The sequence below is a fragment of the Giraffa tippelskirchi genome, chromosome 1, assembly GCF_054371585.1.
Source record: "Giraffa tippelskirchi isolate mGirTip1 chromosome 1, T2T-mGirTip1v1.2.pri, whole genome shotgun sequence".
NCBI classification, from domain to species: Eukaryota; Metazoa; Chordata; class Mammalia; order Artiodactyla; family Giraffidae; genus Giraffa; species Giraffa tippelskirchi.
Genome location: NC_137275.1, coordinates 111,623,656 through 111,651,307, shown reverse-complemented (window position 1 = coordinate 111,651,307; position 27,652 = coordinate 111,623,656). Strand labels below are relative to the sequence as shown.

At 37.8% G+C, this 27,652-nt stretch overlaps 2 protein-coding genes, 1 long non-coding RNA gene and 1 pseudogene across 4 annotated transcripts in view; 1 reads left to right on the top strand and 3 right to left on the bottom strand.

The window, feature by feature from the left end:
- Positions 1–6,357, top strand: part of LOC145506893 (uncharacterized) — a 71,638-nt gene extending 65,281 nt beyond the window's left edge. The window contains exon 3 of the long non-coding RNA XR_014054425.1: positions 3,506–6,357. This is a non-coding gene — a long non-coding RNA (uncharacterized LOC145506893). The remainder of the gene's footprint in view (positions 1–3,505) is intronic.
- Positions 6,358–10,754: 4,397 nt separating this feature from the next.
- On the bottom strand, positions 10,755–11,801 carry LOC145539153 (olfactory receptor 10AG1-like). The gene has a single exon (XM_081572686.1). It carries the CDS (start codon positions 11,799–11,801, stop codon positions 10,755–10,757), a length of 1,047 nt encoding a protein of 348 aa, XP_081428812.1.
- A 6,828-nt stretch (positions 11,802–18,629) lies between these two features.
- Positions 18,630–20,810, bottom strand: LOC145506775 (ras-related protein Rab-12-like; annotated as a pseudogene). Its single transcript, XR_014054321.1, has 2 exons — positions 20,432–20,810; positions 18,630–20,274 (listed from the first exon to the last, which is right to left on the bottom strand). The product of XR_014054321.1 is annotated as a ras-related protein Rab-12-like (transcript).
- A 5,918-nt stretch (positions 20,811–26,728) lies between these two features.
- Positions 26,729–27,652, bottom strand: LOC145521445 (olfactory receptor 10AG1-like). The gene has a single exon (XM_081530054.1). The coding sequence runs from the start codon at positions 27,635–27,637 to the stop codon at positions 26,729–26,731; it is 909 nt and encodes a 302-aa protein (XP_081386180.1). The 5' UTR covers positions 27,638–27,652.

The window sequence follows — 27,652 nt, the reverse complement described above, 5'->3', positions numbered from 1 at the left end:
CCAGGCTTCCCTGTCCATCACCAACTCCCAGAATTTACCCGAACTCATGTCCATCGAGTCAGTGATGCCATCCAGCCATCTCATCCTCTGTCGTCCCCTTCTCCTCCTGCCCCCAATCCTACCCAGCATTAGGGTCTTTTCCAATGAGTCAACTCTTCGCATGAGGTAGCCAAAGTATCGGAGTTTCAGCTTCAACTTCAGTCCTTCCAATGAACAACCAGGACTGATCTCCTTTAAGATGGACTGCTTGGATCTCCTTGCAGTCCAAGGGACTCTCAAGAGTCTTTTCCAACACCACAGTTAAAAAGCATTAATGCTTTGGCACTCAGCTTTCTTCACAGTCCCACTCTCACATCCATACATGACTACTGGAAAAAACATAGCCTTGACTAGATGGAACTTTGTTGGCAAAGTAATGTCTCTGATCTTTAATATGCTTTCTAGGTTGGTCATAACTTTCCTTCCCAGGAATAAGTGTCTTTTAATTTCATGGCTGCAATCACTATCTGCGGTGATTTTGGAGCCCCCAAAAATAAAGTCTGACACTGTTCCCACTGTTTCCCCATATATTTCCCATGAAATGATGGGACCAGATGCCATGATCTTAGTTTTGCCATGATCTTAGCTCTGAATGTTGAGCTTTAAGCTAACTTTTTCACTCTCCTCTTTGACTTTCATCAAGAGGCTTTTTAGATCCTCTTCACTTTCTGCCATAAGGGTGGTGTCATCTGCATATCTGAGGTTATTGATATTTCTCCTAGCAATCTTGATTCCAGCTTGTGCTTCTTCCAGCCCAGCGTTTCTCATGATGTACTGTGCATATAAGTTAAATAAGTAGGGTGACAATATACAGCCTTGACATACTCCTTTTCCTATTTGGAACAAGTCTGTTGTTCCATCTCTTTCAGAATTTTCCACAGTTTATTGTGATTCACACAGTCAAAGGCTTTGCCATAGTCAATAAAGCAGAAATAGATGTTTTTCTGGAGATAGTAATACCAGACCATCTGACCTGCCTCTTGAGAAACCTGTATGCAGGTCAGGAAGCAACAGTTAGAACTGGATATGGAACAACAGACTGGTTCCAAATAGGAAAAGGGGTACGTCAAGGCTGTATATTGTCACCCTGCTTATTAAACTTATATGCACAGTACATCATGAGAAACGCTGGGCTGGAAGAAGCACAAGCTGGAATCAAGATTGCCGGGAGAAATATCAATAACCTCAGATATGCAGATGACACCACCCTTATGGCAGAAAGTGAAGAACTAAAGAGCCTCTTGATGAAAGTGAAAGAGGAGAGTGAAAAAGTTGACTTAAAGCTCAACGTTCAGAAAACTAAGATCATGGCATCTGGTCCCATCACTTCATGGGAAATAGATGGGGAAACAGTGGAAACAGTATCAGACTTTATTTTTTTGGGCTCCAGAATCACTGCTGATGGTGACTGCAGCCATGAAATTAAAAGACGCTTACTCCTTGGAAGGAAGGTTATGGCCAACCTAGATAGCATATTTAAAAGCAGAGACATTACTTTGCCAACAAAAGTCCATCTAGTCAAGGCTATGGTTTTTCCAGTGGTCATGTATGGATGTGAGAGTTGGACGGTGAAGAAAGCTGAGCGCCGCAGAATTGATGCTTTTGAACTGTGGTGTTGGAGAAGACTCTTGAGAGTCCCTTGGACTGCAAGGAAATCCAATCAATCCATCCTAAAGGAGATCAATCCTGGGTGTTCATTGGAAGGACTGATGTTGAAGCTGAAACTCCAATACTTTGGCCACCTCATGCGAAGAGTTGACTCATTGGAAAAGACCCTAATGCTGGGTAGGATTGGGGGCAGGAGGAGAAGGGGACGACAGAGGATGAGATGGCTGGATGGCATCACTGACTCGATGGACATGGGTTTGGGTAGACTCCAGGAGTTGGTGATGGACAGAGAGGCCTAGCGTGCTGCAATTCATGGGGTCGCAAAGAGTCGGACATGACTGAGCGACTGAACTGAACTGAACTGTTGTTCCATGTCCAGTTCTAACTGTTGCTTCCTGACCTGCATACAGGTTTCTCAAGAGGCAGGTCAGATGGTCTGGTATTCCCATCTCTTTGAGAATTTTCCACAGTTTGTTGTGATCCACACAGTCAAAGGCTTTGGCATAGTCAATAAAGCAGAAATAGATGTTTTTATGGAACTCTCTTGCTTTTTCGATGATCCAAAGGATGTTGGCAATTTGATCTCTGGTTCCTCTGCCTTTTCTAAAACCAACTTGAACATCTGGAAGTTCACGGTTCACGTACTGCTGAAGCCTGGCTTGGAGAACTTTGAGCATTACTTTACTAGCGTGTGAGATGAGTGCAACTGTGTCGTAGTTTGAGCATTCTTTAGCATTGCCTTTCTTTGGGATTGGGATGAAAACTGACCTTTTCCAGTCCTGTGGCCACTGCTGAGTTTTCCCTATTTGCTGGCATATTGAGTGCAGCACTTTCACAGCATCATCTTTCAGGATTTGAAATAGCTCAACTGGAATTCCATCACCTCCACTAGCTTTGTTCGTAGTGATGCTTTCTAAGGCCTACTTGACTTCACATTCCAGGATGTCTGGTTCTAGGTGAATGATCATTAGATATTGTTATCCATTTGTAAATCAAATACTTTTTGGTTTATTTATATATGTTAGTTCCCAGGAAGGAGAAGTATATATAAATGATACATTGTATGTTCCCCTGAAATTATCTGTTGCAGTAAAAAGTAACTTGGATTTTGAGTTGTATATGCCTAAAATTCAGTCTTAATAATGCTTTTTATTTGCTTTGATCTTAGTTGATTTATATAACATCTTTAAGTTGAAATTTATTGAAAGCATGGCTATCGATTGCAAGAATTACCACTCAAATGCAAAATCAGTGTTTTAGATTTGATAAAAACTTCTTTGGCTGAGTTTTTTTTGACTTTCAATTGAAATAAACTGACTATACCAACTATTATAACACAAAAAAATCACAAAGATCATCCCCCAAATCACTTTTTTTGGCTTATTTTTTAATTATAGTTGCATGGTAACTCAAAAATATTTGGATAGCTTAAATCAAAATATAAATAAATGCAATTAATTTAAAAGAAATAACATGAGAAAGGAGAATTGATGGAAAGGTCATTCTTAATAAAATTGCCAGATCTCTTGCTATATATTCCTGTCACAAAGCTGAATAACAAAACGCAGCATCAATTATTTCATTATCAGTAACGGGAAACTACAGCCATCTATCAGGAGACCTAGTTCCTGATATTACTCTTTTCTGATGGATTATTTTTTGTGAAAGAATGAACTTCTTTAAACTACGGCTTAATATCAAATTTAGATGCTTTTCTAGGACTCAAATTAGTTTTGAAAGTGCAGTGTACACATTTTATCACTTGAAAAACTGCCACTCAGAGAGATAGAGGACTTTACATTGATTAGATATATATATATATATATATATATTTTTTTTTTTTTTTTTTCTTCTGCAGATGCTTCCAGGAGACCAAACAGCAGAAGCAATTTCTCTTCAGTCATGGCATTTGTTCTCCTGGGATTTTCGGATCTTCTGAACCTCCAGGGACTTCTATTTGGAATTTTCTTTCTCATCTACATATTCATCTTAACAGGAAATGGTCTTATCATAATAATCACGAGGGTAGACTCTGTACTCCAGACACCCATGTATTTTTTCCTTGCAAATTTCCCGTCACTGGAAATCTGTTATGTATCTGTCACTCTCTGTAGGATTCTAGTGAACCTTTGGACCCAAGACAGAAGGGGCGTTTCTTTGCTGAGCTGCGCCATCAAACGCGCTTCTTCCTGTTCCGGGAGCCCCGGGGGTGCTCCTCCTGGCGGTGAGGGCTGTGACCCTGTGTGTCCATGTGCAGCTTCTGCGCCGCCCTCTGCTCATGACCCACAGGATGGGCCTCCAGTCGGCTGTTGGCGCCTGGGAGGGTGGAATTCCAGTCCAGAGAGCACAGACATGCCAGGTGTCCTCACTGCCCTTCTGTGCTTCACACCAGATCGACCACTTCTTCTGTGACATCCCTCGTTGGTCACCCTGGCCTGTGGGGACACTGCGCTTAATGAAATGTGTGTCTATGTGATTGCTGTGCTGTTTGCCACGATTCCTTTCCTCGTGATGCTTGGCTCTGATGTCAGAATCATTTCTGCCATCTGAAAGCTGCGCTCAGCCACAGGCCGGTCCAAAGCCTTCTCCACCTGCTCTTCCCATCTCACCGTTGTGCTTTTATTCTTTGGCTCCATGACTATTACCTATTTACGCCCGCAGTTAAATCATTCCCCAGGAACATACAAAATGCTCTCTGTTTCCTACACTGCTGTGACGCCAACGTTTAACCCCTTGATATACAGTCTTAGGAATAAGGATGTGATTTCAGCTTTGAAAAAAACTATTACTTAAGAAAACACTGTGAAGATGTGAAAGGTCACTTTTTAATGTTTGTCTCAGAGGGCTCACAGAAATATGATTTAATTTCACTCTTCCCATGTTTACTGATAGGGTAATTATTCCTAATTATTATGTTGTCATTTACATTTTTTACATATTTTGGGTTTTCTGCCTGAAGTCAATTTGACTACATTTTAAATAAGAAAATTAATTAATTGTGTTTTATTCTTTAAGACAAATCCACTTTTTCATAGCCATTTTAAATTTACCCAACTCTAACACTTTCAGATAAGTAAGCTGTTAGAATTTTGCTTAAAATGTGTAGAAAAAAAATACTTTGCCTTGATAACTGGTAAAGTATTTACAAATATACTGGTACCGCCATTTGTATTTGTGACACAGTCATTTCTCATGGGAGATTTTTTATTAGATATGTGATGAGGAATGAACACAAGACTAAATTATAAGTCATATGTTTGTGAACAGTAATTTAAAAATAGAAAGAAAACTTTTCATTGCCTCCACTTTCTCAGTATAAATTAAGAGAATTGTTTCATGTGTAACCAGAGGAAGCTGAATATATGGATCTTTTCTTCCCACTTCTTCCAAGAGTGATAAAAATTGAATATCAAACATCTGACATGGCACTGTCACACTGCTTTCATTACTGTACTTCATACCAATTTCCAAAATGCATTTCCTACTTAGAATCTTTGCGAGAGCTTACTTGAATTAACAAAGTTGCAATGAAAAAAAAATCTATGTATGGATTCTTTTTTTGCACTTAGTATCAAGAAACAGATTAGTAATCTAGATGAGAATTTGGAGCTTCCCTGATAGCTCAGTTGTTAAAGAATCCGCCTGCAATGTAGGAGACCCCAGTTCGATTCCAGGGTTGGGAAGATACCCTGGAGAAGGGATAGGCTACCCACTACAGTATTCCTGGACTTCCCTTATGGCTCAGCTGGTAAAGAATCTGCCCACACTGCAGGAGACCTGGGTTCAATTCCTGCGTTGGGAACATCCCTTGAAGAAGGGAAAGGCAACCCATTCCAATATTCTGGCCTGTAGAATTCCATGGACTGTATAGTCTATGGGATTGCAAAGAATCCAACACGACTGAGCGACTTTCACTTTCCAAGCAAAGATTCATGCACAATTGCTTAATATCACAAATAGTAATATATACATAAAAAAATGCCTAACACTGCCTGTCTATAAGCTGTATTTAAATTAGTATAAATATAACTAATCTTTACCAGTTGATCTTTCGGTAATGTCTATGAAATTAACCAGAGGGTACAGATAAATTCAAGAATTAACCCATCATAAATATCCTAACAGGAAAGAAAAAAGAATTTGTCAACACTTCACTATACACCCGCTTCTCTCTTTCAAATGTGTAACTCAAGGGATACTCAGTTTCTATAACTAAAAATTATTACTAATACTTGTAGAGAACATCATTTATTTATCTAATGATAATGTCTCTTTATAGGTTTAATTTCTTTTGTAGATTTTGTTCCTTCAGATTAATTTCTCTTTAAAAGAGTTAACAGTTTAATTATAACATTTGATTTATAAATCTGGATTTTTATTTTTCTAGGGCTTGTGGAGATTCCTAGGTAGTGCACTGGTATAGAATTTGTCTGCCAATGCAGGAGATGCAGGTTCGATTCCTGGGTCGGAAGATCCCCTGGAGAAGTAACTGGCAACTCACTGCAATGTTCTTGCATGAAAAATTCCATGGACAGAGGAGCCTGGTGGACTATATAGTCCACGGGTTAGCAGGAGTCAGACATGACTGAGTGACTGAGTACACACATATGGCACACATGAATGTAAATATCTTAACCTACTTCATCTATTTTTTGTATGTGTCAAAAATTAAATACATTACTGATGGTAATAAAGAAAGTGAAGATATAATAGTTATGGGAGTGCTATTATTTCCCTTTCAAACTGTGATGCTAAAGAAGTCTCTTGGATGCAAGGAGGTCAAACCAGTCAGTCCTAAAGTAAATCAACCCTAAATATTCATTGGAAGTTCTGATGCTAAATTTGAGGCTCCAGTACTGGCCACCTGATGCAAGGAACCAACTCATTGGAAAAGACCCTCATGCTGGGAAAGATTGAAGGCAAAAGGAAAAGGAGGTGGCAGAGGATGAGATAATTAGATAACATCATGGACTCAATGGGCATGAACTTGAGCAAACTCTGGGAGACAGTGGAGGACAGAGGAGCCTCGCATACTACAGTCCATGGGGTCACAAACAGTTGGACATGACTTTGAGACTGAACAACAATAGTAAGTCTTTCCCTTAACTCTTAGATAAGCAAATTGTAATGAAATGAAACAGTATCAGTCCTGTAATTAAGATAACTGATTTTTTTTGAATGTATTATAATCTGTGCATTCTCAAGTATCTCAACTGTTCTTTTTGTATCAATTTCTCTGTCTATAAACTAGCAATAATGCCTACTATCATTAATTATGTCAAAGCAATATACACAATATCTTGGATTCAAGGAGTCTTTTTGGAAGTTTTAAAAATCTTGGAGAAGGAAGCGTTTGCCAGCATCTAGTTTTCCATAGAATGAAGGCTACTCATTTAAATATTGAAATTATATTTAACAATATTATTAATACAAATTATCTTACAACAATGTTCACACTTCCATGCCTTCTTAAACCTTCAGGCAGAGTTCATTCTGCTTTGGTGTCTCATGATATGCATGCATGAATAAATGCCTGCTCTTATCCTTGGCTTACAGCACCTGGCACTATTTGCTGACATGGAACATTTAATTTTGCACTGAATTTCCATAGAACACATATTCTTCTATCTCCTTTCATTTCTTGATTCTCATCAGTTGATCTTCAAGATTCTAGAAACATTCTTTAATTCATTAACTATTTTTTCCTACTATGTTTTTCATTGTCATCTATCATTCTTTATTACACTGAAAGAGGGTAGATAGTTTTTTGTTAGTCATTTGATTTTACTTACAATTCTAAATGAGACCTCACTTGAAAGAAAAGGACAGAGATTATCTCAAGGCTCTTTCTCTTTTTATTTGATCTAAGATATTCAGTGGTTTGCTAATGTTTACACATACTTTCAGTATGGAAATCCAATATATGAGGCAGTTATTAATTTATTCTCTGTTTTGTCAAGTATGTTGGCTGTCACAGAACAACGACCCTCAAAGACACATTTTATAAGGAAGGCTGAGTGCCAAAGAATTGATGCTTTTAAACTGTGGTGTTGGAGAAGACTCTTGAGAGTCCCTTGGGCTGCAAGAAGATCAAACCAGTCAATCCTAAAGGCAATCAATCCTGAATATTCATTGGAGGGACTGATGCTGAAGCTAAAGATCCAATACATTGGCCACCTGATGCGAAGAGCCGACTCATTAGAAAAGACCCTGATGCTGGGAAAGATTGAAGGCAGGAGGAGAAGGGGACAACAGAGGATGAGATGATTGGATGGCATCACCAATTCTATGGACATGAGTTTGAGCAAGCTCCAGGAGATGGTGAAGGACAGGGAAGCCTGGCATGCTGCAGTCCATGGGCTCACAAAGAGTCAGACACAACTGAGCGACTGAATAGCAACAACAATATATATATGTGACAACCTTGTGTGTGCATGCTAAGTCACTTCAGTTGTGTCTGATTGTGCCACCCTATGGACTATAGCCAGCCAGGCTCCTCTATCCATGGGATTCTCCTGGCAAGAATACTGAAATGGGTTGCCATGCCCTTCTCCAAGGTATCTTCCCAATCCAGGGATCAAACCCACGTCTCCTGCAGCTCCTGCACTTCAGGCTGATTCTTTACCACTGAGCCACTGGGGAAGGCCATAGATGACAACCTTAATCATTCTAATCATTCTAAATATAATTATAATTTATATTTTTTCCAACTCTTCCCTTAGACCATATGTTCACCTTCTCTTTATCTTCCAATTCTATTATTCTACTTCCATATATGTTCTCTGTACTACTTAAATGATAGTGAAATAAGCTTACATGCTTTCATGTCACAGCTAAAGAAATAGCTTATTGATATAAAGTTTACATATAGCAAAACACTATTCCAAGAAACAACTACACATATGATACCTATATAAATATGCAGATACCTTTAAAAGAAGGAAAGAAAGAGAATATGTTTACCATTATTCTTTTCCAGCAAAGAATCCATAGCAATTATACAATCCAGATGCACAATGAAGACATATTCACTTTTCACTTTCCCCGAATCAGGCTATTAATCTTGGAAAGATTTTGCACACATTATTGACCTTCCCATCCTTCATTGTCAGTTGACTTCAGTCCACACAAACAATAGTCTCCTAAAGTACACACACAGACACACAAAGACAAGCATGTATACCTACATAAATGAATATCTGTTTTCGTGTTTCTAAATAATAAAGTTGTGTGTGCTTAGTTTCTCAGAATTATAAGTGACTTGTTCTGGAAATAGTACAATGCAAAGTAGTAACAAAAGATTATCTTGCTAATAAAGATACTTATAATTTACAAAGCATTGGTAGTATTTACACACATTCATTGTGTTTTAAAAACAAGTGATATAGATACAGATTTTTGGCAAGCTATTACCACTGAATGTGGTAACTAGTTTAGATATGGTTTGTTAGTTGCCAAGCCAGAGAGAAAATAATTTCTGAAGCTGTCCACTGACATTTTTAGCTTGTGGAACTTCAGTATCTACCCAAAAAATCATAATGCTCCAAGATATCACTCTTATTTGCCCTTCTCTGTAAAAGGAGAGAGATTCAGTCACATCTGTTCAATATATCAATATTTTTAAATGTTGACCCCCCCCCCCCGGTTAGTTATCTCTTCTCTCTAAAATTTGTTTTTTTAATTAGGCAGGAGGGAGAGAAAAAAAGAGAGAATTTCTTAATTTCTGTCTCAATCTTTTCAACATATAATAGTTTCAGGATTTATCCAACTTCTGCCTAGAAATTTTACTGGAATTGTGTTGTTGCTGTTATTATAGTTCTCTTTCTTTTAACTTCCCCTGTATTCAATCATTTCCATTAGATTTTAGTAGGTTATGATAGCTGCATTATCTGAGAATATTGGTGATTCATTGTTTACTTGGTTCTCAATAAGAGTTGGTTTTTCCTTCTTCACTTTATTATCAGAATTGTTCTCATGTCATCTGGTTATTTTCTCCCAAGGAGAAAGTGTTACTGCATCTCCCTATCCATGTGGAAATAGCCAGCTCCATATAAATGTGAACAAAACTGACATATATTTTTATGGGAATAAACTTTAAAAGCAACGGTTCAAGCTTCATCATATTTTTTAACTTTGAGTACTGGTGACAGGTCATATTTCTGCAATGATCTGTTGCCTGTCTATATGAAGGATTATTATATATACATGGAATTTTGAAAATTAGAAATAGCACACACAACTAATAATTGTGATTTTCCTTGTCCAGAATAAATACAAATTTATTGTTTGTTATTTTGATTACCTGAATAGCACAAGCTTATTGAAATAAACTGCACAATTTCAATAAAACAAAGGAAGAATAGAATGACTTACTCTGTGATTTCCATAATTAACAACAATGATTATTTTTGTATTGATCATTTCTAATATGTGTAAGTATGTAAAGTTTAAGGTGTACAATACTTGTGCTTTTATAGCAGATACTTACTTTTACAAAAATTTAAATTCTTTCCCTTTTCTCCTAACTTTCCTATCCCCATTATTATCTCTAGGAAAATATATTAAAGAACCATGATTTGTGAATATTCCCATCATCTTTTCCAGGCTCATCTTATTATATGTAAAGATTTCAATAATATCTTTTATTTTATCAACTCAACAAATCATATTATGGATTTAATCTGATATACACATAAATGATGCTTAATAATTACTAATATCACTGTACAACATCATTTATTAAACTACATTCCTAATGAGAGGTACTTTTCACTCTAAGAAATTACTTCTCTGTAGAATAATTGCTAAGCCAAACTATACATAACATTTTAATTAATGTCCATTACTAACTTAGTTTTAAAAATTTCTATGACAACTCTATGGAACTGAATAATATAGTTTCAAATAAGTGATATAAGTGAGTCTGTATTACAAGTGGGCCTATTATAACAATTCTTATCTAAAGTTCTTACTACAAGAGAACATTTCACAATAAGGTTATACAATTCCCAAGTGAATGATTTGCTATTTGTTGACCCATACACAACTGTGTAACTAGAGACAGAAAGGTTTCTCAGTGTTACAAGTAATTTTTATTTTGGTAATAACTACCACTTTATAGACAGATAAATAGAGTTTAAGATAAATATTGAAAATTTATAACAAATACATAAGAAATCAAGTTCTGAAATACAATTTATTTTTTTTAATGAACTGAGGTATTTGCATGGCCATTTTTTCAGTGCCATCATGACATCTTTGTTCCATAGACTGTATATCATGGGGTTAAACATAGGCGTCACAACCGTGTGGAAGAGGGAAAGCGCTTTGTCAGTTCCTGCTGAGCCCTGGGTCTTGGGTCTTAAATATGCGACAAGGCTCGATCCAAAGAACAGTGCCACAACCATAAGATGAGAGGAGCAGGTGGAAAAGGCTTTGCCCCGACTTGTGGCTGATGGCAATGTAAGGATTGTAGAGATGATTTTGCCATAGGAGACAAGTATCAACAGAAATGGAACCAAAACAAACAGCGCAGCAACTGTGAAGACCAACATTTCATTCAGAAAAGTGTCCCCACAGGCCAGCTTGAGTATGGGAGGGATGTCACAGAAGAAATGGTTGATGAGGTTAGAACCACAAAAGGGCAGAGAGAAAATCTGGCATGTCTGGCCTGTTTGGATTGGGATTCCACTGATCCAGGAGCCAGCCACTAGCTGGATACACACCTTGTAGTTCATGACTAGAGGATAGTGCAGAGGGCTACAAATGGCCACGTAGCGATCATAGGCCATCACGGCCAAAAGGAAGCACTCAGTGGCCCCAAGTATAAGAATGAAGCACATTTGTGTGGCACAAGCAACTAAAGAAATCATTCTTCTTTGTGTCCAAAGACTCATGAGCATTCTGGGGAGTGTAACAGACACATAGCAGATTTCCAAAAGGGAAAAATTGCCAAGGAAATTGGGGGTCTGGAGACCAGGGTCTAGTTTTGTTATCAGAAATGTGATGCCATTGCCCATCAAGATAATTATATAGATGAGTAAGAACAGTTCGAATAAAAACCTCTGGAGATGAGGAACATCAGCAAAGTCCAAGAGAACAAACTCCATCCATTTAGTGAGATTACCTTCTGGTGCTTTTTCTTGGTGTTGCATCTGTGAAAAGGTGGAAATGTAGTATCTGCTTTTCATTTTTACCATCAGGCATCAGTGCCTGTTTTATAAATTGTATCAGGATATCCAGAATGATTTCCATGATCAATGCAATTGTTTCTAATTTAACTTTATTATTTATGCATTTCTCCTTTCTCAGTTTATAATCCATGTGTTATCACCATACACTCTCCCTTGAAATATCTTTTAGGGCATTCTTTCCAAATACAGTCCAAAGTCAAAAATGTTAAAGCGTTAGTCATTCAGTTATGTCTGACTCTCTGATCCCATGGACTGTAGCCCACCAGGCTCTTCTGTCCATGGGATTTCCTAGGCAAGAATACTGGAGTGGGTTGTCATTCCCTTCTCTAGGGGATCTTCCCCACCCAGGGATCAAACCTTGGTCTCCCGCATTGCAGGTGGATTCTTTATCAGCTGATCCACCGGGGAAGCCCCAAATGCCCTGATCAGCACAGGCACTGGACAAATTGATAATCATCGAAGATAGACCCACAGTGTTGCTATGTGATCTCAGTTTTAAATACTTACATTATTTTGTGCCCGTGTCTCATGGCTTGTGGGATCTTAGTACCCCAACCAGAGACTGAACCTCAGGCTCATGGCAGTGAAAGCACAGAGTCCTAATCATTGGACTTCTAGGGAATTCCCTTAAATATTTACATTTTTTGGCAATTTTATTGTATTTCTCTATAACTTTTCTTTACATACTTCAGTAGAACTATTAATATAACAGAAATTATCTTCCTTATATATTTTCAACTACATATTTCAACTCTTCATTTCCCTCCCATCACTTGATGATCTTGACCATACATGTTCTTATATACAATTCACATTATTAGGTAATTTACAAAAAAGAAAAAATGAGAGAATATTTTATTTTATTGTACATAGGGGAATAAAATACATATATTTCAGTAAGATACTATGTGGGGGCTATCAGAAGGTTTTATTCTGGAAAAGTTGTGTGGGAATAGATACAGATGAAAGCAATTAAGAGGGTCACTCTGGGAAAACAGGGGTCACCTGGAATGTGTTCACTAGCTGTGTAAGATGCTTCCTGTTATGCTTTACCCTGTCTTCTGTGTGCATCTCTGAAGTCTTTGCGGTTCCTCAAAAAATAATAATAATAATTCAGATAACAGTTTATAAACTCACTTTTCATGAGCTAGGATACAGAGATTTAGCAATGATGGATACATTGATCATTTGCACATTGGTTTTGTAATTGCAAATCAGTTTCTATTTTTTAAATCACACTTAAGTTTGAATCCTAACTCCATTATTTATCATCTGTTATATCAAATAATTGTTTAAATTTTCTGTTTGCTTTCTTATTTGAGATAATTAATTATGATATTATTGATAAAATTACCTATCACTTTTAATATGTTTATGTATAAGTTATGGTCCTATAATTATAATTATTAATATGGTATAATGTTCTTAAATCTTTAGTTGCCAGGGTTGTAACACACTCCCTAAAAAAATTTTTTTTTTGTAGAGTTATTGAGTTGCTTGTTGATGATTGCATTTTTCCATTTTTTTTCCTTTCATCAGAGCCAGGAGTAGAATACGGTCCTACCTAAATAAGGAATGAGACTCCTCTAGTACAGAATGTAAGAGCATGCACTCAGTTTCAGGGCTGACTCTGCATTGCACCATTGTTAAAGTCACTGCCTCCTTAAATATTACACTCCAGGCATCACTTGACTCAACATGACTCCCAGCCATGCTTCATTTCCCCATCCTTTATGTTTCAAGTTTTCATGCAAGCAGAGTCTAAATATAGTGTCATGGACAAAAAATACAATCCTGACAAGATGGCCTGCAATCGAATCATGGCTTCACTTGCCAGCTGTGTGACAATGCGAACTGCTTAATCTCCCTGTGCCATAGATCACTTGGCTGTAAAACTGACTAACAATTGTATCAACAGTTAGAATTGCTATATGAACTAATTCATTTGATACATGTAAAGCAAATTAAAGATGTTTTGGCATTCATAGAAAGTCTATTTAAAAGCTAGCTATTATTTTTTGTCATTAAAAACTAAATTTTATTCTAAATTTCACTCTCTGTTTTACCACTATGAAAAACTGCTCTCTAATTTGCCTTGACTTTGTATCACATGGTTAATGAGGGAATGAAATAAGATATTAAAACAATCATCACAGTGTTATAAAAATCCTAGACTCTTAGATGTGAATTCTCCAAGAATTTCCTGCCAATAATTTCAATAATATTATCACCTCTATTCTGTAGAACTAATAGGGAGAACACACACAATTTTGTAGCACACAGTGTTGCAATTTGGCTAATTCCTTTCATTTACTTTTTATTTTCCCACTGATATTACATGATCTGGGATCGAAGGACTGAGACTATCTTCCTACTTGGGAACAATAAAGAACCTAGAAAATGCTTGTTTACTTAATATAGTGTTCATTATTTGATTCTGAAATTGAGAAAAGGAACAGACACTTTTAAAATTGTCAATCTGAAAAGGGAGAAAAGATTAATATACAAAAGAATAGAATTTTAATCTTTATCATTTTATGAATAAAAACATTTAGTATGAGCAATTTCCCTCATTACTTGAACAAAATTATTTCCAGTGCTATATAAAATATAGTTTCTAATTGTACAGATATGACATTTTGGTGATCAAATCTTGTATGACATGAAATAGGTAAGATTTGAGTTTGAATTTTTCAAGAGTAGAACAAGGTATATTTCAAGTATATTTGTATATCTGATAAAAATTAGCAACATAATCCTTGAAAATAATTTAAAAACAATGTTGGACTTAAATCTATCTTTTTTTTTTATAAATTTATTTATTTTAGTTGGGGGCTAATTACTTTAAAATATTAAAAGATAAAAGATAAATCTATCTTTATTATTTTATAAATCCTGAATTCTATAAGTTTCTTTCTTCAAAATAATTGTTCTTTGAATTCCCCAATGGTTGTAACTTTATTTTATGTGTTCTGTCATTCTAAATCTCTTATTATAATATCAAACTGAATAAAATATATATAACATTTTTGTTACAATGTGTTGACTCAAATGAAGTTTTCTTTAATATTATCTATACCTAGCAGTCCATGGGGTCGTGAAGAGTCAAACACAACTGAGCGCCTTCACTTTCACTTTTCACTTTGATGCATTGGAGAAGGAAATGGCAACCCACTCCAGTGTTCTCGCCTGGAGAATCCCAGGGATGGCGGAGCCTAGTGGGCTGCCGTCTATGGGGTCGCACAGAGTTGGACACTGCTGAAGTGACTTAGCAGCAGCAGCAGACTTTAATTATTACATTTTTTGACTTTTCAAAGTGACTTAGTACCATTACTTATTATTATTTAATTGCAAATTTTATTTAATAGAATAAGAAATATATAGAAGTTGCTTTAATGAACCAAAACATTTGCTACCATGTTAAAATTTATAATTTACACATTAAAACGTGTAATTATTAATTTTAAATTTAAAATAAGAATTAAACCTTACTATAATTATTTTCATATTTACCTTTCTTACTTGAGATGTTGCTGATTTTTCTCACTAGAGAAGGTCAGAATATTTAAGTTCCTGTAAGTGAACTTACTTGTTTCATCAAAGTCATTCAACTGGCTTTAAAATATTCTGTTCCTTCTAAACATAAAGTGCTCTTTAAAAGTAGTTATCTCTACCCAAGGGATCTCTGCCACCTGGCACGTTTAAATTTCCAATTAAAACCATCACTTCGTGAATTTTCTAACTTGTTGTATCTTTTTTTAATTTTCCCAGATAGCTCTCACTCTACTCAGAAAACGTTTTTCTTCAGCCTCTCCAGGGAAAAGGACATAGTGCATTTTATTTCTTAGATGTGAACAGGGTGCTAAGTAATATTATTTGTGGGCTCCCCAGGTGGTACAGTTGGTAAAGAATTGGCCTGCCAATGCAGGAGATGCAAGAGGCCAATGCAGGAGATGCAAGAGATACAGGTTTGATCCCTGGGTCAGGAAATTCACTTGGCGTAGGTAATGGCAACCCACTCCAGAATCCTTGCCGGGAGAATTCCATGGACAGAGAAGCCTGGTGGGCTACAGAGTCGGACATGACTGAGCACGCACACTCACACAGTATTATTTGGGTCGATCCAAAACAAACACACATCCAATTCTTACCTTAACTACTATGAATGCATTATGCAGAGCCTCTGTATGATATGTTCCTTGATTATTAGTTAGAGGACAGACCTGTGTAATAGTTATAATACATATTCTGATGGCAAATATTTTTATGTGCAAAATTAGTGTGTTATTGATTTCTTCAGAAACCTGAGATTTAGCTGATGAATGCATTAAACATATATCAAAATTTAAAAATTTAATCCAAGGTTAATCGTAGTAGGAGGAAAATTTTCCTCTCTTTTGCAGCCTACCACCAATTTTTCCCAAATTTATTTTACATGTTCAAGGTGTGAATACTTTCAGACTCTAGTTACAATAAAATGAGACCCTGGAATAAGTCCAGCTGAGATCATGGGAAAGATGCTAAGCAAAAAGTTTGTGAATTATACATTTCAAATGTGGAGAAATTTCTCCAACATAAAGATTGTTTAAAAATCTTGGCTTAGAGCCAGTTTCTCATGACCGAAAAAAATGGATATTGGTTCCTATCATTTAGTAAATAGTGATTTCTTAAACTTTATGATTATGAAGAGAAAATATTTACAAGAGAGGGAACACATGTAGTAATGTGACACTGGGAGTGATTTGGAAGGTTAATTAAAAAGTATCAGGAGCCTCATGGCAAAGATCATGGAAGGCCCGTGAGTAGCGGGTGGTGAGACAGGTTTCTCATGGGGACCGGATGTGATAAAGGACAGAAAGGGAGTGAGAGGCTGTTGCGGTCCTTTAATGGACCAGAACCTGGTGGTCCGGAGTCAATGATAAGAAAGTGAAAGAGAGAAAGAAGCTAATATTCCCTGGTTTACGCAGAGAATCAATAAAACCCTAGAACAGGTCTTGTACTGCTCACGAAGGCACAAGGCGTCCTCTCAAGGAGGTCTTGAAAACCCGGGCAAGACAGTGAGCTCGGCGGGTTTCCACACTCCAGAGAATTAGCCAGAGGGAGGGAGAAAGAGAGAGAAAGAAAGAAAGACATGGGGACCCAAGCCTCTGGTGGAGCAAGGGTGCTTTTAATGATCTTTCTGTTAGTATATACAGGCTGTTGTACAAGGAATTTCTTTCGACAAGGATAAAGATCAGAAAACCAAACGTACAGCAACCGTTATCAAGGGAACAAGGAATTAACAATGGTCATGAGGTCAGACGACAATCCACATCTCAAGAAAGAGGGTCGTGACTAAGCAGTTTTGTCATAGGAGAATGTTTACTGAAGGAAATCCATGCATGTGTTTCATCCTATGACCTCAGTCCTGGGAGCAGCATGCCGTTCCACTCATTCCAGTTGCCAGGAACTGATAAGGAACAGAGGATTTATGAGAGACAGAAAACAGCACACAGAAATCCTCCTGTCAAACGTTCTGTTACAAGAGGATAGCCAGACCTGAGCTCCTGCAGGGGCTCATCCAAGAAATAGTTCATGCTGGAAAGGAGTTACAAGACCTCGTGATTCATTCGCAGAGTGCAGTATTATGCATGGGCTTCTCAGGTGGCTCAGTGGGAAAGAATCTGCCTACCAAAGCAGGAAGGCCAGGGACGCAGGTTTGATTCTTGGGTCAGGAAGATCCCTGGGAGTGGGAAATGGTAATCCATTCCAGCATTCTTGCCTGGGAAATCCCAGGGACAGAGGAGCCTGGCAGGCTATCGTCCATGGAGTGGCAAAGAGTCTGACACCGCTGAGCAACTGAGCACAGCACAGCACAGTATCATGTGTAAATAAAGAAGCCTTCTGATGAAATAGAATAGAAATTCCAGAAAAGGCTCAAATATACATGAAAATTTGTCATTGACTAAAAATAGCCTACCAAATTGGCAAAGCGTGGGCATTTAAAATAACTGTGATTCAGGCAACTGGACAGCCTTAGAGGGAAAAAAAACAGTATATGTATTTTTGATAACTATCCCACAGCAGGATAAACCCTAAATGGTACACAATTTTGTATATTTTAGAGTGAAATAATGACAGTATTCTAAGAAATAGGTTTTATAATTTTGGAATAAGGAAAGTTTAACTGATTAAAATTTAGAAGGCAGGACACACACACAAAAACAAACAAACAAACAAAAAACTGTGTAAAAATAAATGATTCTAGATGCTGAAAAGTAGTAAGCCCCATAAGTATCAAATATAAATAATATAATGGAAAAAATGGTTACAACTGATTTCAAATAAAGTGATCTTGGCTCCTTCTTTAATACAGAGGAAAAGTCTAAAGTCTAAATTTTAAAAATGGGTAAAACAAATGAATTAACAATTCACAGAAAAAAATTATTCCTTCAACATACAGACAAAAGCTTCATTTGTAAAAAAAAAAATAATAATAAGTAAATCGTAATCTGAACAATGATACAGTGTTAAAAATTCTAAGACATTTTCTTATGCATTGTGTATGTGTGGAGAGGAATATCCAATTGACCAATATCACAACTGTGCTCACTCTTTGAATTAATCAGTAATCATGCACACATACTAAGATATGCAGTAGCATGATATTGCAACATATTTGTGCTTGAAAAAGTGTGAATATTTTATGACTTAATGAGCCTTGATTTCGATATTGTCATCTATTCTTTTTTGTCCCACAGTTATATGATATCTTTAAAATATGTTCTATAATTTATCAAAAATTTCTAGTGCTTGAAAATAGACTGGTTTATTGTGACCCAGTGCTTCTTAAACACAAACGAAAGTTATTTGTTTTTAATTGTTTTAGAGGTTGGAAAATTAAACTTGGCTTTAAGTATGTCCTTTTTTTTTTTTTCATTCATAAATACAAAATTTTATTTGCACTTCATTAGTGTAGAAGGACCACAATGCTTCTCATATCACAACACTCAAGACACGCCAAGTTATTCAAATACATAATGACTTATTTACCTTGACTAAACAAACAGTGCAGTTTAATAAAAGATATACCAAAGATAAGAGTTCACAAATTCATTATCAGACCAGGAAAAAAAAAAGAACACAGTCTAGGCTTAATAGGAATAAGCTTCACTGTCAAGGGGAGAGGTTTTATCATTACAAAGGTATATAGAATGTTTAGGCAAATACGTGTAGGTTCTTTGATATAGTAAAATGCATCTCTTTAAAATTCCTTTAAACAGGATTTGTGTAGGACAGCAGCGTTCTTTTAAAATCTTCTATAGTTTCAAAAACATTTCTTTTATTGAATCTTTGTAGTTCTTAAAAGTAGAGTGCGTTCATCAGGAAACCAGAGAGATTCCGAGGCCTCAGGACCAATTCAAGTCCTACATTCTAACTAGTCATGTTCTACCATTAATGTGAATAAATAACCTTCAAGACCTTTAAGCAAGCATGGAGCTCGCTTTGTGGGAAACACTCCAATACTTTAAAGATGCTACAGCTGGGAGAAATGTAAATAAAGAAAAAGCATTCAAGGTCGCTTTTCTCCCCCCAAAGTCTTTAGTTTTATAAATTTTCTTTAGAACAGTAAGCAAAGCACCACATTCTTTCTTCTTATCAGAATATCTCCATCCTCATAATATAGTTAACAAGGACAACTACATTATGTATTTCCAGAAACATTATAGCTCTCATTTCTCCTGTTCTTCATATCAGAAGTACGATGTTCCCCAGTGTACACACACTAGGCACTGGGATGATGAATGAAATATAATAATTTGGAGGGAAACATGTCATTTATAACCCAAACTTACCCAGGATTGCATATCTGCATATTTACAAGTTAGTGTATAGCTCTGACGTGGATTACAAAGTGCGAGAGGAAATTGTCAAAATGATTGTAGTGCAGAATGCGACCTTCCCCCTGTCCAGGAATTGCGCCCACTTCGCCTCCAAAGCGGCGGGTCAACAGCATCGCACGTGTGGTCTGGGTGGGGGCAGCTCTGGGGGGATCTCGGGCTCGGGTTGTAACGAGAGGATGCTGTTGGACAGCTCGTTCCTGAGCATGTCCAGGGGCATCTTTTTCAGGATGTCATCGACAAGCTTCAGGAACATCTCGTCTACGTTGAAGTTATCCTTGGCGCTCGCTTCACAGAACCGCATCCCGGCTATCTGCTATGCAAACTTTTCACCCTGCCGTCTGCTGATCTCTCTGTCAGTTTCACAGTCCAACTTATTTCCGACTAAGAGAAGCTCTGCGTCTTCTGAAGCGTACTTATCAATCATCTTCATCCATTTTGGCAAATCATCGAATGTCTCCTTCTTAGTGATGTCGTAGACTAATATGATCCCCTTGGCACTTCTGTAATAAGCTGAGGTAATGCTGTTGAATCTCTCCTGACCTGCCGTGTCCCTGACACGGCCGGCGGGCGCCCCGCACGGGGGCGCGGGTGGGGATGAGACACGGCACTAACACGGAAGCGCTAGGTGACGATGGAGCCGCCGGCGCGGCAGCAATGAACGCGATGGAAGCGACATACACACGGCGGACAGACAGGGCTGAGGTCGACCAGATTTGTAGCCTAATTTTCTTTCCTCTTAGCTCTACGGTTTTGATCTTAAAGTCAACACCTACGGTGGACTTGCAGGCCTCGCAGAAAGTGTCGTCGGTGAAGCGCTCCATCAGGCTGGTCTTGCCCACGCCGCGGGAGCCGATGATGATGACCTGCAGCTTGAAGTCGGCCGGCCTGGGGGGCTGCTTGCGCCGGCGGGCCTGGCCGCCCGACAGAGCCGGGGAGCCCGCGCCCAACCCGCCGCCGCCCGCGGGCCGCCTGTGCAGCGCGGCGCCCGGATCCATGCACGCATGCGGCCCCCCGCGCTCCCGCGCCCCCTCGGCCTCCGCCAAGCGCCGCGGCTCAGCCCCGGGCTGGGCGAGCGCGCGCTCGAGCTGCCCCGGCGGCCCGCAGGCTCCGCGCTGCAGCTGCGCCGCCGGCCGGCCCCCAGCGTCCGCCTCGCCGCCGCCGCTGCCGCCGGGGGAGGAGGAAGGGAAGCACAAGTATGTCCTTTTATAAAGACGTTGATTTATTTTTCAAAGCAATTCTGTAGCATCACCAGTCTTGAATCATATTTTTGTTGCTTAATTACTAGTTTCAGAAAAAAATAGAAGCATAGCTAAAAAGTAAGAAAGAGTATTATGCTTTTTTCCATGATAGAATATGCTCATTAAATAAAATTTAAGAAATAGAGGGAATTATGTATATACATATGATAAATGGTGTTCTAAATACTGCTTTTTACCTTAACAAAAAAGATAGGTACAGTATGATTATGATTTGGTTTGCTTAAAAATGCTTAATCCATTCCCTATGTAATTGCATTTTATTCATTTCTATAACTCCTTGGTTTTCCTCTGTGTGTAATTACCACAATTACAGTCAATTCTAGTTTGATAAAGATTTGACAATATGAATGATGCAAAATGAGCATTCTCAGATGCGTCCCTTGAGACACATATGCATACATTTCTTCTGGTACATGCTTAAGGGTAAAATTTTCTTGATGAAGGCAGGCTGTGTGGTAATATGCTGTATAATTCATACACCAGCATCAGGTGAGAGCTTTCATTACTCCACATTCTTTACGTATGTGATAGGGTTAGTCTTGTTTATTTCATCCTTGTAATGAATGTGTCATAGATTTCATTTGGTTTTAATCTGGTTTAATTTGCATTTACTGGTTGCTAATGAGTTATTTTCTTCTTTTTTCTGGGCATTTGGATTTTTCTGTCTTGTGAAATGCATCTTTAAGTCTGTTGTCAATTTTTCTCCTGAATTTTTGATGCTTTTGATTTAGAGAACTCCTTTAATTATAGTATATTTAAGCATTTTATGTTGAAAAATTTCACTCTGAATAGCAGTATTTCTTAGTCCAGGAAGTGCAACAGATTAATGTTTACATTGTGACTAATAATTTTATCAAAAACACTTTTCTCGCACCAAAGTCATGAAGTTAATAAACATTATCTTGGAAAAGACTCATTGTTATGCATTTTACTTGAGTTTACAAATTATCTGAGATTACATTTTAAAATAAATTTTGTGAAGTGAGGGTCAAGCTCTTTTTTTTTTGCACAATTATATATAATTAAATTGATATAATTTATTAAAAGGCCATCTTTTCTACAGTTTCTGCAGTATGAACTTTTGCTTATTCAAGTGTGCCCATACTCTATAGTCATTTAACAAGTATTCTCTAAAGCTTTCCATATGCAGTAATCTTTGATAGCGGAAATCTTTTGTTTTTAAGTAAGTTATAACAATACAGAGGGAGACAAACTAGAATATACATTATGAATTTTGGATAAAAATACTGAGAGGCCAATTGATAGATAAAATATACTATATTGTTTTAGTACTTTGGCCACCTGATGCAGAGAGCCAACTCAATGTAAAAGACCTTGATGCTAGTAAAGATGAAGGCAAAATGGAGGAGACAGCAAAGGATGAGATGGTTGCATATTAATAGTGTCACTGACTCAATGAACTCTGAATCTGAGCAAATTCTGAGACATAGTGGAGGACTGAGGAGCCTGGCATGCTATGGTCCATGAAGACACAGAGTCGGACATGACTTACCAACTGAACAACAACAACAATTCAAACAAGCAGTGAATTTTTGCTGACAGAGACTAGTCCATTAAATATGAGATCGGCAAAGGAATTAATTTCTTATAAATACAAACACTAGGGAGGTAATCCTGATGTCAGAAAGTCAAGCATAAAATGGCAAGTTCATAAGGATAATCAATTTATATTAATACAGGAAGCAAAATTTCAAATAATGTCTGATTAAGACAAGAGCAGAACTAACTGGGGAAAAAGATCACTAGCTCAAAGCAGTGGATAAGATGTTAAACATTAAGGCAGTCATTTTCTCAAGGCTGTCGTGACATCCTTATTCCTCAGAGTATATATCATGGGATTAAATGTCAGGGTGATGTTGTATAGAAAGGAGAAAAATCTTTCCTGTAAAATTTCTGGAATCATGTCATAAATAGGTAATGGTTCTAGGTCCACAAAACAAAGGCTCAACTATGGGGCTTCCCAGGTGGCACTAATAGTAAAAAACCTATCTGCCAATGCAGGAGACGTAAGAGACACAGGTTCGATCCCTGTGTAGGGAAGATCCCCTGGAGAAGGGCACAGCAGCCCATTCCAGTGTTCTTGCCTGGAGAGTCCCATGGACACAGGAGCCCGGTGGGCCACAGTCCATAGGGTTGCAGAGAGTCGGACACAACCAAAGCAACTTAGTGCACACACTGTGATGTGAGGTGAGCAGGTGGAGAAAACTTTGGCTCATCCCGTTGCTGATGGCAACATAGGATGGAGAAGTGATTTTACTGTAGGAGCTAAGTATCAGCTGAAAAGGGATCATGACAAAGGATACACTAATGGTACAACTACAGAGACTGACATCTCATTCAGAAAAACATTGCCACAGGCCAGCTTGTAGTTAGATCCAAAAAATGACAGAGGGAAAATCTGGCATGTTTGCCTTATCCTGACTGTAACACCACTGATCCAGGAGCCAAGCATCATCAGCTGAATACAGAGCTCCTGGTTTATAACTAGAGGAAGTTGTGAAAGTTATAGTTGGCCACATAGCAGTCATGGGTCATAACTGTCAAGACCAAATATTCTGTGTTCCCAAGAAAACAAATAAAATATATCTTTGTAGTGCAGGCAAAAAATATATATTTTCTGACTGTGAAGGTTTATGAATATTCTAGATTTCCAGGAAGGAAAAGTTACTGAGGAAGAAATACATGGGAATTTGAGAGTCTGGTCAACCCTGATTATAAGAATATTGTTGTTGCTTCTCACCAGTATAATCACATAAAAAAGGAAAATATTACAAAGAGAAACACTCAGACATTTGGACAGAAAAATCAAAAAGAACCAGTGTTATCACTGAAGTGAGATGTGCTTCTTGGTTGTGTGTGTGTGTGTGTGTGTGTGCTTGATGTTCTCTCTGTGAAAAAAGTGAAATCAGTAATTTTTATTTTTATTTTATATAGTAATTTTATTTTACATAGTGTAGCTATATATAAATATATGTATTTGTTGTTGTTTTTCAGTCTTCCAGTCATGTCCGACTCTTCGCAACCCTATGGACTGCAGCACTCCAGGCCACCCTGTCCCTCACCATCTTCCAGATTTTGCCCAAGTTCATGTCCATTGCATCCGTGATACCATTCAACCATCTCATCTTCTGTTGCCCTCTTCTCCTTCTGCCCTCAATCTTTCCCAGCATCAGGGTCTTTTCTAATGAGTCGGCTGCTTGCATCAGGTGACCAAAGTATTGGAGCTTCAGCTTCAGCATCAGTCCTTCCAATGAATATTGAAATATATATGTTTATAGTATATAAAATCTTGCCTGGAGAATCCTAGGGACGGCGGAGCCTGGTGGGCTGCCGTCTATGGGGTCGCACAGAGTCGGACACGACTGAAGTGACTTAGCAACTTAGCATTATATAAACTATATATTATACATATGTAAAAGTGCCTATGTACATATATATCCATTTCATAATCTTAAATTTATCTCTGTTTGTAACTATTATTAAAGCCATTTTAGTCCTTTTTTAAAGACATGCTGCTGCTGCTGCTGCTAAGTTGCTTCAGTCGTGTCCGACTCTGTGCGACCCCATAGATGGCAGCCCACCAGGCTCCCCTGTCCCTAGGATCTCCAGGCAAGAACACTGGAGTGGGTTGCCAGTTCCTTCTCCAATGCATGAAAGTGAAAAGTGAATGTGAAGTCGCTCAGTCGTGTCCGACTCTTAGCGACCCCATGGACTGCAGCCTACCAGGCTCCTTCATCCATGGGATTTTCCAGGCAACAGTACTGGAGTGGGGTGCCATTGCCTTAAAGACATGACTAAACATTATATATTCTGGCTCTGTTTAGTTCATAAAAAATATGCTATTTCTTTCAAACATCAAATATTATTTGGCTGATATTGAAATTTCTCTATTAGCTAAAATGTTGGGAGGCAATAAGAAAAGAAGAAATGCAGTAATTTTCTTCCATATGTAGTTTTTATTTTCTGAACAAAATTTATTATTTTTGTGATGTGCATATTACTCTCTTTGTAATAAATCCATACTACAAAAAAGTATAAATAAATAAATAAGTCAGACATTATCTGAACTCCTGTCACTGTAAAGAAGGCCATTCTCTCTTCTGATACACATCCAGATATTGCTGGCATATATACATACCAACTAGAAAGATGCACATGTGAAATGATATATGAATATATGGAAGCTGTCTCCCTTTGTTTTACAAAATAGAGTTTTGTTTTATACATGTATTTGTGTACTTACCTACATGTCTGAAAAGCTTGGGATTTCCTCACTGGTGTGGCTCTAAAACATTGTCTTGAGAGACTGTGCAGCATTACATGGTAAATGGACACCTATGAATAATATGTTCCAAATGAGAACAGCTTACCTTTGCTTTGCTAATGTTGTCTTTTACAGTATTAAAAAAGCTTTTAATAAACATCCTTGAACAAACACAATTAACCATCATTCTTGGGCAAATATTTTTATGAGGCTTCATTGGTATAGGTTTTAAAGTAAAAAAAAAAAAAATTCTACATATTTTTTTAAATCACTGTTCCCAAAAGATACAGAATTTATTCCGGATGATTAGAATAAAAACACCATAATAAAAAGACTGCTTACACAGTGTATTATTTTCCTAGATCTATTGCAACAAATTATCACAACTTGAGTGGTTTAAGGAACAGATATTGAGTTTCTCACATCTTTAAAAGCCAGTGTCCCATTTCACAGTGTTGACAGGGTTTTCTTCCACAGACTCTAAAGGGATAGTCACTCCTTGCCTATTTCAGCTTTCGGTGGTTCTTGACCTGCTTTGCGTCATGGTTGTGTCACTCCCGGTTGCTTCCTCCACCTTCACGTGATATTCTTCTGTGTCGCTGAGTCTCTATTTTTAACGTAATCTCTCTTCCCCCCTTATAAGAACTAAGAACATTCATCATAGGATATAGTGCCCTTCCCTTAAATTAAGATAATCTTATTTCAAAGTCCTTAACTGAATTACATCTGCAAAGGCTTTTATTTTCCTAATAAGTTCAGGTTTGCAGGTTGTAACCTGACATATATTTAGAGGGATCAACATTCAACCCAATGCAGTTTATAGTTTAAATTCCTAATATTCCTAATACTAAGGAGATACTTCAAAAGCAAAACATGAAGCTACAAGCCGGAGGAAGTGGTGTCACTAGAGAACAGTCAGCATTGAGGTAACGAAGGATTCTTTCATGGTTTGTACTCTGAAAGGGATATGGACAGTTGCAAAACAGAGAAAGAAGGGAAAATTGTTAGAAAACACTCAGATTCCCCTACTCCCACCAACTTGGATGCGGTTATTATTTTCTCATCGTCTAAATCCAATCCTAAGTATAGAAAAGGACAATGAATACGCCTGAAGGAATGGGAAGTTTCAAGCAAATTTCTTACAGGGTATGACCATGATCATTAGTTATATCGCAGTTAGCTATCATTTTATTGATCAGGAAATCTCTTAACTCACTCTTTCCTAGTGAGAGGAAAGATAGGTCTTCAGAATAGATCATTGCCAAGGAGATAATGTGTGCTTTGATAACCCAGAAACCCTTAACTCTTTGAAACTAGGGTCCTTTTACATAATGTGAGATGGCAGTGATGATATTAACTATCATTTTATAGGAACACAGAAATAATACTAGATGATATTCTCTGATGTATTTACATGAGAAACATAGAAACAAATTGCTTTTGTCATTTCAAGCCTTCGAGTCAAGTTGATAATTTACTTAGTACTTTTCTCAGTGCTACAGTGATATCTTTGTTCCTCAGAATATATATAATGGGATTCAACGTTGGGATCAAAACTGTGTAGAAAAGAGAGATCAGCTTCCCAGTTTCTTCAGATTGATTTGGTTTGGGCTGTAAATAGGTGGTAGAGGCTGTGCCGTAGAATAAGACCACAACTGTGAGGTGAGACGAGCAGGTAGAGAAGGCTTTAGCCCTCCCTCTGGCGGATGGCAGTTTCAGAATGTTGGAGATGATTTTGCCATAGGAGACAACAATCAACAGAAATGGAACCATGATGAATACCACTGCAACTACATAGACTGCTATCTCGTTCACAAATGTGTCCCCACAAGCAAGCTTGAAGACTGGGGGGAGGTCACAGAAAAAATGATTAATTATGGTAGACCCACAAAAGGGCAGAGAGAAAACCTGCCATGTTTGCCCAATTACAACAGGAACTCCACTGACCCAGGAGGCAGTGACCAGCTGGACACAGACCTGGGGGTTCATGATCAGACCATAGTGAAGAGGGTTACAAATGGCCACGTAATGGTCATAGGCCATCACAGCCAGGAGGAGACACTCTAAACCTCCAAACAGAAGGACCAAACACATTTGTGTAGCACAGGCAATGAAAGAAATGTGCCCTTTCTGGTTCCGGGGGTCCATGAGCATTCTTGGGATAGTGACAGTTACATAACAGATTTCTAAAAGGGAAAAGTGGTTGAGGAAAAAGCACATGGGGGTCTGGAGAGTAGGGTCAATTCTTGTTATCAGTACAGTGACACTATTGCACATCCAGATGGTCGGATAGAGGACTAAAAATATCCCAAAAAGAATCCATTGGAAATTGGGAATATCAGAAAACCCCAAGAGGATAAACTCCATCATTGTAGTGATATTGGA